Source organism: Phyllopteryx taeniolatus, chromosome 7, assembly GCF_024500385.1.
Source record: "Phyllopteryx taeniolatus isolate TA_2022b chromosome 7, UOR_Ptae_1.2, whole genome shotgun sequence".
Taxonomy (NCBI): domain Eukaryota; kingdom Metazoa; phylum Chordata; class Actinopteri; order Syngnathiformes; family Syngnathidae; genus Phyllopteryx; species Phyllopteryx taeniolatus.
The window spans coordinates 30997220-31011364 of record NC_084508.1 but is presented as its reverse complement, the minus strand read 5'-3'; the positions used below and the strand labels follow the sequence as shown (position 1 = coordinate 31011364).

At 40.5% G+C, this 14145-nt stretch overlaps 1 protein-coding gene across 1 annotated transcript in view; it reads left to right on the top strand.

Annotated features, from left to right (window-relative positions):
• The window catches only part of LOC133480633 (desmoplakin-A-like), a 36619-nt gene that overhangs the window by 3795 nt on the left and 18679 nt on the right, over positions 1-14145 (top strand). The window contains exons 4-11 of the mRNA XM_061778985.1: positions 2620-2770; positions 2903-3028; positions 3455-3514; positions 3612-3779; positions 5927-6031; positions 6153-6248; positions 10810-10935; positions 11742-11894. Of these exons, the coding sequence (XP_061634969.1) occupies positions 2620-2770; positions 2903-3028; positions 3455-3514; positions 3612-3779; positions 5927-6031; positions 6153-6248; positions 10810-10935; positions 11742-11894 (985 nt within the window). The remainder of the gene's footprint in view (positions 1-2619; positions 2771-2902; positions 3029-3454; positions 3515-3611; positions 3780-5926; positions 6032-6152; positions 6249-10809; positions 10936-11741; positions 11895-14145) is intronic.

Sequence of the window (14145 nt, the reverse complement as noted above, 5' to 3'; positions counted from 1 at the left end):
TTCTGTTAAAAAGTGATTTCATATACTTCAGAAAACAATCTTGCGACTTTTGGCTTGTACCATTAGGGGTCGCCACTATGAGTCACTTGCATTACTTGCTTGAAACAGTTTTTATGCGGCATGCCCTTTCTAATGCAAGTCACCCACCCATTTTTTATTTTTATTTTTATTGTATCCTGACTTTAGGACCAGCAGTGGCTGGGCACTGTCATCTGCGTGAAAGTCAACTGAAATCCCACGATGCAGTGGAAATTACTGTGGTTAATTACTTTAAAGTATATTACTGTTTGGTGTGTGGCGAATAATTGTAGAATTTACAGGAATGTCTAACAGTGGAGTACATTCCTTTGTCCACACCGGCATGCAGTGTTTCCACTCATTTTTCCCCCTTTCCCTCCTAAAATGTTGTGATTTAGGAGGACGGGGTATTTGACCTGACAGGAGCAATATGTAAAATAGGACTAAATGTTACAACTCTATAGAACAGTACATTCCTTTTTCCACACCGACTATGCAGTGAATTAGGGCTCCACTTTTGCCACTGACATCACACCAAAACATGGCGGGCATGTCAATTTTGGTGATAAAAAGTGTACGTTCCAAAGGCAATTAGTTGTTTACCAATTGTTCCAAAATGTATTGATATTATTGGAGATGACGGCCAGTTTCATTTTTCAAGCAAAAAATACCTAAAGCCAATTTGTTACTGAAATATGGACCATTAAAACCCATACTTCCTTTATACTTCTCATTGTCAATCAAAACTGAGCATTATCTTTGTAATGGCATAATTTTTGATACAGCTCTTGTATTGGACTTCATTCAGCTGTACAAGGATTCTGATCAATTTGTAAAAAAGATCATACTTTAGTGAGTCATTAAACAGGGAGTTTGCATATTGCTAGCAATATTTGAATGTAGCCTTACTTCACTACCTCATCCCCAAGTTTCGGACTAAAACCACACCCCTGAACAACAATACGTGGAAGAAAAATGTTTTTTTTTACACGAAAGAACCTGGAAATAACCCATAATTCACACAGTGGATGGAGAAAGTGCAACAAGGAACAGATGCCGAACAGAATAAGTAACGAAAGGAGTGCAACAAAGGCGAAATACAAACTACACTAGTTAAGCAGAAGCTAGATCAAAGCTAAAAACAAAGAACAAGATCTAATCTACACAAGATTAGAAAAAAATGGCAAACAAACAGAAAGGAACAACTAGTGAAGGGCAAATGATACTGAGGCTTTGGAGCTTGTGTCACTCTTCCTGAAGTGGAGTGATTCGAAACGCTGTGTCGGAGCTTGTATCAAAACACCTGTGTCACGTGACCGATGACGTTTGAAGCTTCGAACATCATCGCTGTTTCGCTTCGCGCTTCGTTCCTTCAAAATGTTTCGAAGCTTTTCATTGGCTCATATTCTTTCAGTGTGTGTCATTGGGTCATGGCATTTAATTTATTCTTTGGGTTAATCTGGAATGTGTTTTAGAGTATGGGGGAGAGCATTTGCATATTTTATTGTGATAGATGTCAACGTCACTGGAACTTTGAAGCTTTTAATCTTTTTCGGCACAATTGTTAGGAAAGCCTCAGTGCTTCATGAGGCTTCACTTCCCCACCACGAGGAACAACAGAAGTTAATTGCACAAGATTAACAAACAAAAGACAGATGATCAGAAAACTACTTACAGACGATCAAGAGCGAGGAAGGGAAACTAGAAAACTACACTAAGAACATAAAGCATAAGCACAAGGCTATGGCAGTGAGTGGTCACTAGTCCGACATCTGTCCCGTTAGTTTAAAAAAAAGCAAGACAATGCCAAACCACATTCTGTACGGGTTACAACAGCGTGACTTCGTAGTAAAAGAATGTGGACACTAGACTGGCCTCCCTGTAGTCCAGACCTGTCTCCCATTGAAAATGTGTGGTGCATTATGAAGCGTAAAATACGACAACGGAGAACCCGGACTGTAGAACCGCTGAAGCTGTACATCAAGCAAGAATGGGAAAGAATTCCACCTAAAAAGCTTCAACAATTACTGTCCTCAGTTCCCAAACGTTTATTGAATGTTGTTAAAAGAAAAGGTGATGTAACACAGTGGTAAACATGACGCTGTCCCAGCTTTTTTGGAACGTGTTGCAGCCATAAAATTCTAAGTTAATGATTATTTGCTAAAAACAATGAAGTTGATTAGTTTGAACAATAAATATCTTGTCTTTGTAGTGTATTCAATTAAATATAGGTTGAACATGATTTGCAAATCATTGTATTCTGTTTTTATTTATGTTTAACATAACGTTCCAACTTCAGTGGAATTGGGGTTGTGATAATTTCAGCAAAACACTTGAAGCCCAAGGAAACAAGTCAGCGTGAGGCTGTGAGGGTGTGCGCATGTGTGCATGACACATGATTGACATCTCGTCAGTCAGGCCTTCTGTCTCTGATAGGTTGTTTTTCCCCGAGCACGGTGGTTAAAAAAAACACGCACACAAAAAAAAAACTGCAAACCTCTCCTTTAGCTGTTTCCAAACTTTTACATTGACATAATGTAATTGCAAGTTTTCCCAAGTATCCCACCTCTCCATTTCAGTTCATCTCTCACTTATTTGTAGTTTGGAGATTTGTAACGATCAGCTGAAGGGGCTCCAGTTGGCCATGACTGGCTCTTTGCAGAGGAGGAAGAGTGCTAAAGGAAGCTCTGGTTCATGGGAGGAGCCAGGAAGAAGCTTCCATGATGCTGTGGCCTGGATTGCGCAGCAAAAGGTGGATACAGTCACCTAACTCTGAGATACAGCTTGCAGGAAGTGATGTCTAGATTCAGATGGTCTCATGATTTTGCAAAACTAAGAGTTGCAGAGGTGTACATTATGCTGATATGAGTGGGGGTTTTTTCAGCGTCTGATTGAAACTACATTGTGGGGAGAAGATCCCGCTAGCATAAAGAACAATCTCACCAGCCACCAGAGGTTTCACAACTCTATCCAGAACAGCCCAGAAGTGGACCGAGCCAGGAGTGACCTGGTGGGTTGAACCATGTTGTCATGTTACTATTCTAAGAGCACAACCAACCGGTAAAACCACGTGGTATCCCCAATATTTAGTTTTGTGCTTTCTATTGTCCTGAAATACTCAAAATGTCTTATTTATCAAGCCAACAGTTAACTACCAATTACTGGAGACAAATTCCTGTTTTAACATACTTGGCCAATAAAGATAATTCTGATTTTGACGGCAGGACATGAAGCATAAAATACCAGATTTGATAATATTTTACCAACTACTGATCACTGCTACTAACTACTATTACTATTCCTTTACAGTACCATACTTCCACGATCTAAATACAAAAATAACATGCAGCAGCTTTAAAGCGTTTAAAATAGGCACCAATTTCACTGCCTGTTTTTAACTGTGCTAAAATGCTACTATTTTTTTAATATCCTCCAGGTTAAGAAAGGAGATAAAGGAAATCTTCATGCATTGGACCAGGAGTGGGACAGTCTACAGGTGAAACAAATGCTATTAATATAATAATATAATACTAATATAAGTATTTTCAGTGGTGATCTTATTTCATCTAAAATTTCCTCTATCACCGCTGCAGCAAATGTCATTTGCTCGGATGCAGCAGCTGGGAGACCTCCAGCAGATCATTCAAGAACTGTCCAAAGAGATCATGTGGGTCAATGATAAGGAAGAAGAAGAGTTGATCTTTGATTGGGGTGAAAAGAACATAGAACAGTACATCCCCCGGAAGCAAGAAAGCTATTCAGTTAGTATCAACATACATACATACATTCAGTTACAAAATACAGTACCTGAAAAGAGAATGAGGTACATTGTCCATACTATTTTATTGTAATAAATTTTAATTTCAAGGCAAAAATGACTTAAATGAATTGACGCCAAGTCTCAATTGGAAGCATTTACAGTTGAACCTCAGTTTACGTACGACCCAGTTTACGAACAATTCGGGTTACGTACACAATTTTCATAGAACACTTACCTCTAGTTACATATTATTTTCAGTTTGCGAACGGTCTTGGTATGGATGAAAGGAAGCATCTATGTTGTGCTTCTCTACTCAAGCTGCCTGACGATCATTGACTCCGTGCTTTATGCTTGAATGTAAGGCTGAAAATTAGTTGTCTGCTTCGCGGTGCAAGGTGGAAATCTGGTCTTGGTGGAAGTTCTGCCTCCACATCCTCGATTATGCAATCACAAATCTAATAGTGCTTTGATTGATGTCGTAAAAAGTTTTATTTTCGTCAAAAAAAAACAGGATGTGCAAATGTGCGAAGCGAATATCGTTCACCACGCTGGCGAATCAAAATTGCCTGCGTCAAAACTCAAAAGCCCAAGCTGATAAAAGTTAAAGTGAGTGCGCTCATTCTGCCTCGTGTGAAGGATGTTAATGGTTTAGTTTTTCCCCCCCACTTTGTAAAATGCTTCAATCTACCGTCTAGCCGCAGCTGGATAGAAGCCGTCAGGATCACGGACTTTCACAGCTGTGGGGAGTGGCACATCGGGGAAGACTGACCCGACGCCGCTTGGCGGCGAAAAAAATAGTTGACACAACAAAAACACTGCCGAGGGGGAATAAACACACATAAACTCGATTAACATTCACAATATAATTATGGGATTAGGGGACTAACTGATTTAACAACTATACAATGGCCCTGGCCATGCTGGGAAATCTTCCATGTTTTTACGATGACGTCTTTGTTGAAATCATCGTGGCGGCTTGCTTCCAGAGGATTTCCCAGTGTCAAAACTGTACAGAAGGGTGGAGCACAGCTTCAATACTTACACAGTAAAGAAGTAGATCAATTATAACATTTTAAATGTGAAAGTAAATATGACATGAACTTAAATCACAAGATTTAAAACTAATGGCTTTTCTAAAACACATCCACTTTTATACCTCATTTCACTGTGAAGGAATTTTATAACTTTTACTATACCTATGTATAATGCGTACTATGGACCTTTGAAGATTTTTTTTTGGGGGGGAAACAATGCATTCACTCATTTTACATGAGTAACAACAGTTTTTCCCTTATCGTTCAGCCCTACTCCTGATTGATGACTAGGTAGTTTTCATTGGGCCCATATTGTGAAAGCTTATCAGCTTCCCAGTTACGAGGACTGGCTAAGTGTGGCTTTAGGTTTAGCCACATAAACACACGTGATTTTGTGGCTAACTCCACACGTGTGGCTAGGATGTTTTTATACTGTTTAGCCACATTGGCTATGAGGTTTCCTGAGATACACAAGCAGACTGTAGTAGCCTGGCTTACCAACGTGCCTATGTGGGAGCCATGTTAGCAGGGGCGAGGTTCCCATAGAAAGCAATGCATGGACATTGAAATGAAGTCGTAACTTGCTCATTTCTCAACCGATTTTCATGAGGGTTACTGTTTTATCAATGCCAAAACCTATGCTGTCAATACACAACATTGGATTTTTTTAAAAATGATGACAAGAAATGTGCAGCAAATTGACCCACAGAGCAATTCATATTTCACCTGACAATGTGATGTCCCACTTTCTGATTTTATTTTTTTCTGAACAGAAAAAGATAACTTACCCTGGATTGGTTTGTCGTGCCATAATCAACAAATGAATTAGAAAAGAAACAGACAATGGAAAAGAAAACACCTGAATCTGAATTTATTTTGAACCACACACATTAAAAGAAAAAAACAAGTAGAACCTAATTTTGGTGCTGCAACGGATTATTTGCATTTACATTCATTTTAATGGGAAACATTACCTCGGTTTACAAATGGGGTCATGGAACCAATTACTATCGTAACCCAAGGTTCCACTGTATATGCATTACCTTTCATTTTGTCAGTGTAGTCAGTTGTCCTATTATTCAGCAAAATCACTGATACGCTCTGTACGTGATAGAAACTGATGAGTGCCCTTGAAGAGAAAGAAAAGCACCTGAATAAACTCAAGGCCAGAGTGGACACCTTGCTGAAGAACAAACACCCAGCTTCAGACAAGATAGAGGTTTGTTCTGTGTGATAAAATATGTCCAACATATCATCTGATTGCAAATGAATGGTACCTGGTCCCATTTTTACAGCATCTTCCATATTATGACATCTATTGTCTGGATTTTGTTCTCAAGGCATACAGGGACACACTGCAGACTCAATGGAGTTGGCTCCTTCAAGTTACCAAATGCATTGATGTGCACCTGAAGGAGAATGGAGCATACAATCAGGTAACTCTACAAACTCTTATCTGTATATGTACCATCTGAATATCAGAGTAACAAAGGATGGAAGGGATGGATGTTTAGTATTACTTCCTCACAGCAAGAATGAACTGGGTTTGAGTGAAAGATCACACAGCAAGGGTTCTATTTTGACATTGTACCCTGTGGAAACAAAACAATGCACTAGTTTTATATAAATACACACAAGTGCATGTATAGACTCACTGCACAACATCAGGGACACCAGCATAATGTAATGAAAGCCAATCCAAGAGCTTCTTCTTTTCCTTTTGGCTTGTCCCGTTAGGGGTCGCCACAGCTTGTCATCCTTTTCTATGTAAGCCTGCATCGTCCTCTCTAACACCAACTGCCCTCATGTCTTCCCTCACTACATCTATCCACCTTCTCTTTGGTCTTCCTCTAGGTCTCTTGCTTGGCAGCTCCATCGTCATCCTCCATCTACCAATATACTCACTATCTCTCCTCTGTCCAAACCATCAAAGTCTGCTCTCTCAAACTTTGTCTCCAAAACATCTAACCTGGGCCGTCCATCTGATGAGCTCATTTCTAATTTCTAATCTCTTCCGGCTCCTCTTCAGGAGGTAAAATGCATGCTCTATTGTTTCAAGTTCCGGTGATTGACTTGGCCAGTCTAAGACCTTCCACTTTCCCCCCCTGATGAAGTCCTTTGTTGTGTTGGCATTGTGTTTTGGGTCACTGTCTTGTTGCATGAGGAACTTTCTCCCGATTAGTTTGGATGCATTTTTCTGTAAATTGCCAGACAAAATGGTTTTGTAGACTTCAGAATGCATTCTGCTGCAACCATCATGAGTTACATCACCAATAAAGACTAGTTAGCCTGTTCCAGAAGCAACCATGCAGGTCCAAGCCATGACATTACCTCCACCATGCTTCCCAGATGAGCTTGTGTCTTTTGGATCACAAGCAGATCTTTTCTTTCTCCATACATTGGCCTTTCCATCACTTTAGTAGAGGTTAATCATGGTCTCATCAGTCCATAAAACTTTGTTTGCAAATTTTGTGGCTCATCTCTGTACTTCCAATTCCTTTTGCTGATGAGTGGTTTGCATATTGTGGTGTGGCCTGGATATTTCCTCTCGAAGTCTTCTTCAAACAGTGGATTTTGATACCTTCACCCCTGGCCTGTGGAGGTTGGCGGCGATGTCACTGACTGTTTTCTTTGGGTGTTTCTTCACAGCTCTCACAATGTTCCTGTTATCAACCGCTGTTGATACCCTTGGCCAACCTGTTTGATGTCTGTTTCTCAGTGCACCAGTAGTTTCTTTCTTTTTCAGGACATTCTAAATCGTTGTATTGGCTATGCCCAATGTTGGTGCAATAGCTCTGATCGATTTTCCTTCTTCTCTCAGCTTCAAAATGTTTTGCTTTTCTCCCATAGACAGCTCTCTGGCCTCCATGTTTCTCAACAGCAAATGCAGTTTTCACAGGTGAAACCCAAAGCTAAAAACAAGCATGAGCTAATGTTTAAGCAATAAATCTAAAAGGCAACAGCTGAGCAACTAGAAACACCTATCAGTTACATGTTCCAATATTTCTGCTCACTTGAAAAGTGAGTGGGTTCAAAAAAAAGTGCTCTGTCCTGAGTTGTTTAAGACATCTAGATTTAAATACCACGAAATAAAAGCTGGAATTCTGAACTTTTGTCTCATATTCATCTTTTGATCGGAGACCCAAATGTCTTCAGTATACAACAAAAACATAGGAATTGGCCTTGCCATTACAATGCTTTTGGAGGGGACTGTATGCCTCGTTTGGCCTTTGCCACATCTACCTTCACCCTATGTCACATCTCCATGTATTCCTTTCTTCTCTCCTCAGCCCACTTCTTTTTAGCTTACCTCTTTCCTTGTATGATTTCCTGTACTTTGAGATATCACCACCAAGTCTCCTTCTCTTTCCTCCCAGATGATACACCAAGTACTCTCCTGCCTGTCTCTCTGATTACCTTGGCTGTAGTGGTCCAGTCTTTTGGAAGCTCCTCCTCCACCGAGAGTCTGTCTTACCTCTTATTGAAAAGCCGCACAACACCCTTCCTTTCTCAGCTTTCACCACATGGTTCTCTGCTCTGCCTTTGTCTTCTTAATATTCCTCCCCACCACGAGAGTCATTTTACACACTACCATCCTATGCTGTATAACCACACTCTCCCCTACCACTACCTTACAGTCAGTAACCTCCCAGCTTACATCGTCTGCACAAGATATAATCTGCGTGCTTCTACCTCCGCTCTTGTATGTCACCCTATGGTCCTGCCTGGAAAAAAGTGTTCACTACAGTCATTTGCATCCTTTTTGCAAAGTCTACCACCATCTGTTCCTCCAAGTTCCTTTCCTGGATGCCGATCTTACTATCACTTCTTGATCACCCGTTTCCTTCACCAACATGTCCATTACAATCTGCACTAATCACTTTGTCTAGCTCCTTCCAAATTTTTTCTTTCAGCTCTAGGCCACATCCTACTCATCACATTATACATAACACTCTCAATTTCAAATTTCAGCCTCATCACTCCATCTGATACCCTTTTCACCTCCAAGGCATTCTTAGCTAACTTTCCTTTAAAATAACCCCTACTCAATTTCTTTTCCCAGCTACACCCTGGTAAAATAATTTGAACCCTGCCCCTGAACCTCTAGCCTTACTGCCTTTCCACCTGCTCTCCTGGACACACAATATATAAACTTTTCTCCTAATCATCATGCCAACCAACTCCTGAGCTTTTCCTGTCATAGTTCCAACATTCAAGGTCCCCACATTCAGTTCTAGGCTCTGTGCTTTCCTCTTCTCCTTCTGCCTAAGAACCCGCTTTCTACCTCTCCCTCGTCTTCAACCCACAGTAGCTGAATTTCCATTGTTGGCCCATAGGTCAATGGCACTGAACGCTCATATTTGTTTGGTTTAAGTTTTAAGATAGATATCCTTCCTGATGCAACCCTCTGCATTTATCTGGGCTTGAGACTGGCCTACAGTTTGCACTGGCTTGTGAACCCCATAGGGCTGCATTGAAAGCCAATACAAGAGTGGTATCAAATATTCATGTCTTTACAATGATAGTCAGTGATGTTTTGTTTTAGAACCGAACTGCATCATACGGGTAGTTGTTTCTAAGTCACCCATGTCAGCTACGTTAGAAGACTACATTAATACCACTCTTTATAAAGGCAAAGTTTCTGATGAAGCCTTAGTATTATCCATCCATCCATCCATTTTCAACACCGCTTATCCTGGTTAGGGTCGCGGGAGCCTATCCCAGCTGACTTCGGGCGAAAGGCGGACTACACCCTGAACTGGTCGCCAGTCAGTCACAGGGCACATATAGACACAGACAACCATTCACACTCACATTCACACCGTCACTGAGTGACCCACGCTGCCTGCACCAAAGTCAGGCGAGTGTACCGCTACACCACCAGTGACTTGCCTTAGTATTAGATCTTAGTCAATTGTGTTAGCACTTAAAAGACACACAAAAATTGAACAAAGGAAGAAGGCTGGCGTTTCTCATGGCCAGAGCCATCCACAGTATACATCTTTCATATTTTGACAAAGATTGGGCATAGGCGCTATAGACAGAACACCAGTTAAACTAATGGTGCTTCTGATGACATGTACAGTCGTGTTCACCATTATTGGCACACCTTTATATTTTGCATAAACTGTGTAATATGTTCAGAAATAAATGGAAATGTCCCAAACATTTCCTCTGGATCTTTCAATTGTAGGTCCAAAGTAATTTAATGAAGAAAACTGTTTTTCTTCAACTTTGATATTGTAATTTGAAAAAAAAAAAAAAAAAACAGAAAACAGCATGTGCAGGAATATTGGCACCGCTCCTTAATATTTGGTTGCACAACCTGTGGAAGCGATGACAGCCTCCAAACATTTTTTTAATCCAATCTATAAGATTTTTGCACTTTTCAGGTTTTATTTTCTCCCACTCTTCTTTTGCCTTTTGTTCAAGCTCTTGAACATTTGAGGGTTTTTCCCCAATGGCAGATTTCAGCTTCCCCCAAAGATTTACATTTGGATTGAGATCAGGACACATTGCTGGCCATTTTAAAACAGTCAATTTTTGTGTCCTGTGTCCTTTTGGATGTGTGCTTTGGGCCTTTGTCTTCCTGGAGGACCCATGATCTTTGCCTTCAACCAACACTTGGTAAGACATTCTGCTCTAAAATCGCTTGATAATTTTCTTATTTAATGATACCTGTGATACCGTCAAGGCCTCCAGTACCACATGTAAAAACACAGCCCCAAAGCATTATGGACCCTCCACCATGCATGACTCTTGGCAGGGTGTTTGTTTCCTTAAAGCCGGGGTGTCAAACTAATTTTTGTCGCGGGCCACAACGTAGTTATGACTTCCCTCGGACGGCCGCTACAACTGTGAACCCATATAAATGAAAGATTCCCGCGACCCTTGTGAGGATAAGCGCCTCAGAAAATGGATGGTTGGATGGATCTACTGTATGTTAGATAAGCCATTTCATCACAGACTTAATTAATATTGTATGTCTTTCTAAAGTTCTTTAAGGAGGCCAATGAGACATACAGATCCCTGCAAAGGCAACAGGAATCCATCTGTAAAAAGTTCACCTGTGACAAGAACACTTCACTGGAAAGCCTGCTGGAGCTGCTCAGGGGATTGGAGGTACTGCTTTATTTAATAACAGACCACTGAAAACAAACAAACTGTTAACTTTGGGCTATGTTACTCAGAAATATTATTTGTGTAGATTATTTCCTCTGTGAAACCAAAATGTTGTGATCTTTTGAAATAATAAATTTTATTACTGATAGCTCAACAAAGATGATTGTAATAGAGGAGAACGGAGACCACATCTTTAATTACTGTATAATAGATTATTACACACGGTTCACTTATGTTAATTATAATGGCAATGTCACTGCAGTAGATAGTGATATTGCAGTAATAATAAGAAGCATAATTATGCAAGGATTTTAGAATTCAGTGTTCATTTATACTCCAATTGTACAATTATAAAACCTTTAAATGTAGTCTTTCTTTTAGAGGCTCCACCCAACTGAAGTAGCTTTAATGTAGTTTAACTACTTTTGTCTTGTGGGGCGCTTCAGTGTACATTTAATATAAAAAAGTGTACATTTAATACATTTAATATAGAAAAGCATGTAGCTTAGCTCATTACATTTTCCAAGTAGCTTGGCCAACACTGCATGGATGTTAGGATTTCTTTGAACATCTGATCAATCAGCAAGATATTTTCCACAGTGGCCACCATTGAGAAAAATGTTACATTACAAGACAAACACAAAGAACTACAGCTTAAACTACATGATCACTTTATGTGCATTTATGATTCAGTGTAATTTAGGGAATTGTATTTGATGATATTTTTCTTTACGTTACGTTACGTTACGTTACGCATACGTTTTCTGCTTCAATGTAAATATTATTATTTGTCATTTTGTCTTAAGAGGGAGAGAGAGATGATAAGGGATCACATGAGGCACGTTCAGCATCTTGTTAAAAAGTCCAACAGCATCGTCAGACTGAAATCTAGAAACCCAGAAGAGAAGAGCACCCGACCTGTTATTGTCAAAGCCCTGTGTGACTTCAAACAAGACCAGGTCAGTGTTTTGACATTTGAGTATCAAGCAATGTTGCCGGCATCAGATGGAATCCTTCCATCTCCAAAACCATAATTTTTCAGGAAAGAAAAAATACAACATGTTTGTTTAGCCATTAACATTGCATCATCAAAGAGAGCAAGTCATTTCCAACACTTCAGACTGGTCACTCATTTGTAAAAATAACATACCCACATGGGGACTGACTAAGAATATCGATTTGTGAAAAAATATTTAATTGACTGAATTTGGACTGAGTTTAGACCCAATGCCGATGCCAATGTGATATAAAATGCAAATAAAAATATAAAGCATATAAGTTAATTCTGAAAACAGCCACATCCCCAGCTACAAGAGAGCGTGCACACTTATGAAACCACATTATCTGTTGCTTATTTTTAGTTTCCCTTTACAGAAGATTTTTTTTTTCAAATGCTAAGGTTGTAAGTCACATTAATGGTTGTAAGAAAATGTAAATGATTTATCTTGGCCTATTTTTTCACAAAAACCTTGCACTTGAATAGGTTTTTTTGTATCCTGTGTGTGTATATCTATATAATATATATATATATATATATATATATACACATCCATCCATTTTCTGAGCCGCTTCTTCTTACTAAGGTCGTGGGCCTGCTAGAGCCTATCCCAGCTATCATCGGGCAGGAGGCTGGGTACAGCCTGAACTGGTCGCCAGCCAATCGCAGGACACATACAAACTAACAACCATTCACACTCAGATTCACACCTAAGGGAAATTTAGAGTTGTCAATTACCCTACCATGCATGTTTTTGGGATGTGGGAGGGTAATTGAAGACTGAATTCTCCCTAGGTATGAATTTGATCGCAAATGATTGTTTGTCTATATGTGCCCTGCGATTGGCTGGCGACCAATTCAAGAGTGTCCCCCGCCTCTTGCCCGAAGTCAGCCGAGACTGGCATGAGCACACCCTTGTGAGGATAAGTGGTATGGAAAATGGAGATATACAGCGGCTGAAATAAGTATTTAACACGTCACCATTTTTCTCACAAAATATACTTCCAAAAGTGCCATTGACCCGAACATTTCACCAGATGTTGGGAACAACCCAAGTAACCCATACATACAAAGAAAGTAGAACAAATAAGCTCAGAAATTAAGTTGTGTGTAAAAATGTGAAATGGGAAAAAGTATTGAACACATGATGAAAGGGCGGTGCAAAAATCTATCAATAATCAAACAGCAATCCAGCCCCTCGTCAGAATATCACCTGTCCATCCATCCATCCATTTTCTGAGCCTCTTCTCCTCACTAGGGTCGCGGGCGTGCTGGAGCCTATCCCAGCTGTCATTGGGCAGGAGGCAGGGCACACCCTGAACTGGTTGCCAGCCAATCGCAGGGCACATACAAACAAACAACCAGTCGCACTCACAGTCACACCTACAGGCATTTTAGAGTCTCCAATTAATGCATGATTTGGGGATGTGGGAGGAAACCGGAGTGCCCGTAGAAAACCTACGCAGGCACGGGGAGAACATGCGAACTCCACACAGGCGGGGCCAGGGATTGAACTCGGGTCCTCAGAACTGTGAGGCTGACGCTCTAACCAGTCGCCCACTGTGCCGCTGAATATCGACTGGTTCAGTCCTAATTGATGGCCTACAAAAAGGTCTTATTGCCAAGGTGTGAGTCAAGACATATCTCATGATGGGTAAGAGCAAAGAGCTGTCTCAAGACCATCGCAAAGTAGTTGTTGCAAAACATAACGATGGCATTGATTACAAGCGCATATCTAAGCTTCTGAACGGTCCAGTGAGCATGGTTGGGGCTATAATACGTAAGTGGAAAGCCAGTCATACTACCATGAATTTGCCTCGATCAGGTGCTCCTCGCAAGATTTCTGACATAGGAGTGCAAAGAATAATCAGAAGAGTTGTCCAAGAGCCAAGGACCACCTGTGGAGAGCTTCAAAAAGACCTAGAATTAGCAGGTACTGTTGTCACAAGGAAACCAGAGAGTAACGCACTCAGCCGCCATGCTTGTATGCACGCTCACCACGCAAGACCCAATTGCTAAAAATAAAAAAAAATGTCAAAGCTCGTTTAAAGTTTGCCGAACAACATTTGGACAAGCCAGTTAAATACTGGGAGAATATAGTCTGGTCTGATGAGAGCAAAATTTAACTCTTTGGATGCCATAATGCACACCATGTTAGGAGGAAAAATGGCACTCCACATCACCATACCAACAGTGAAGTTTGGAGTTTACCT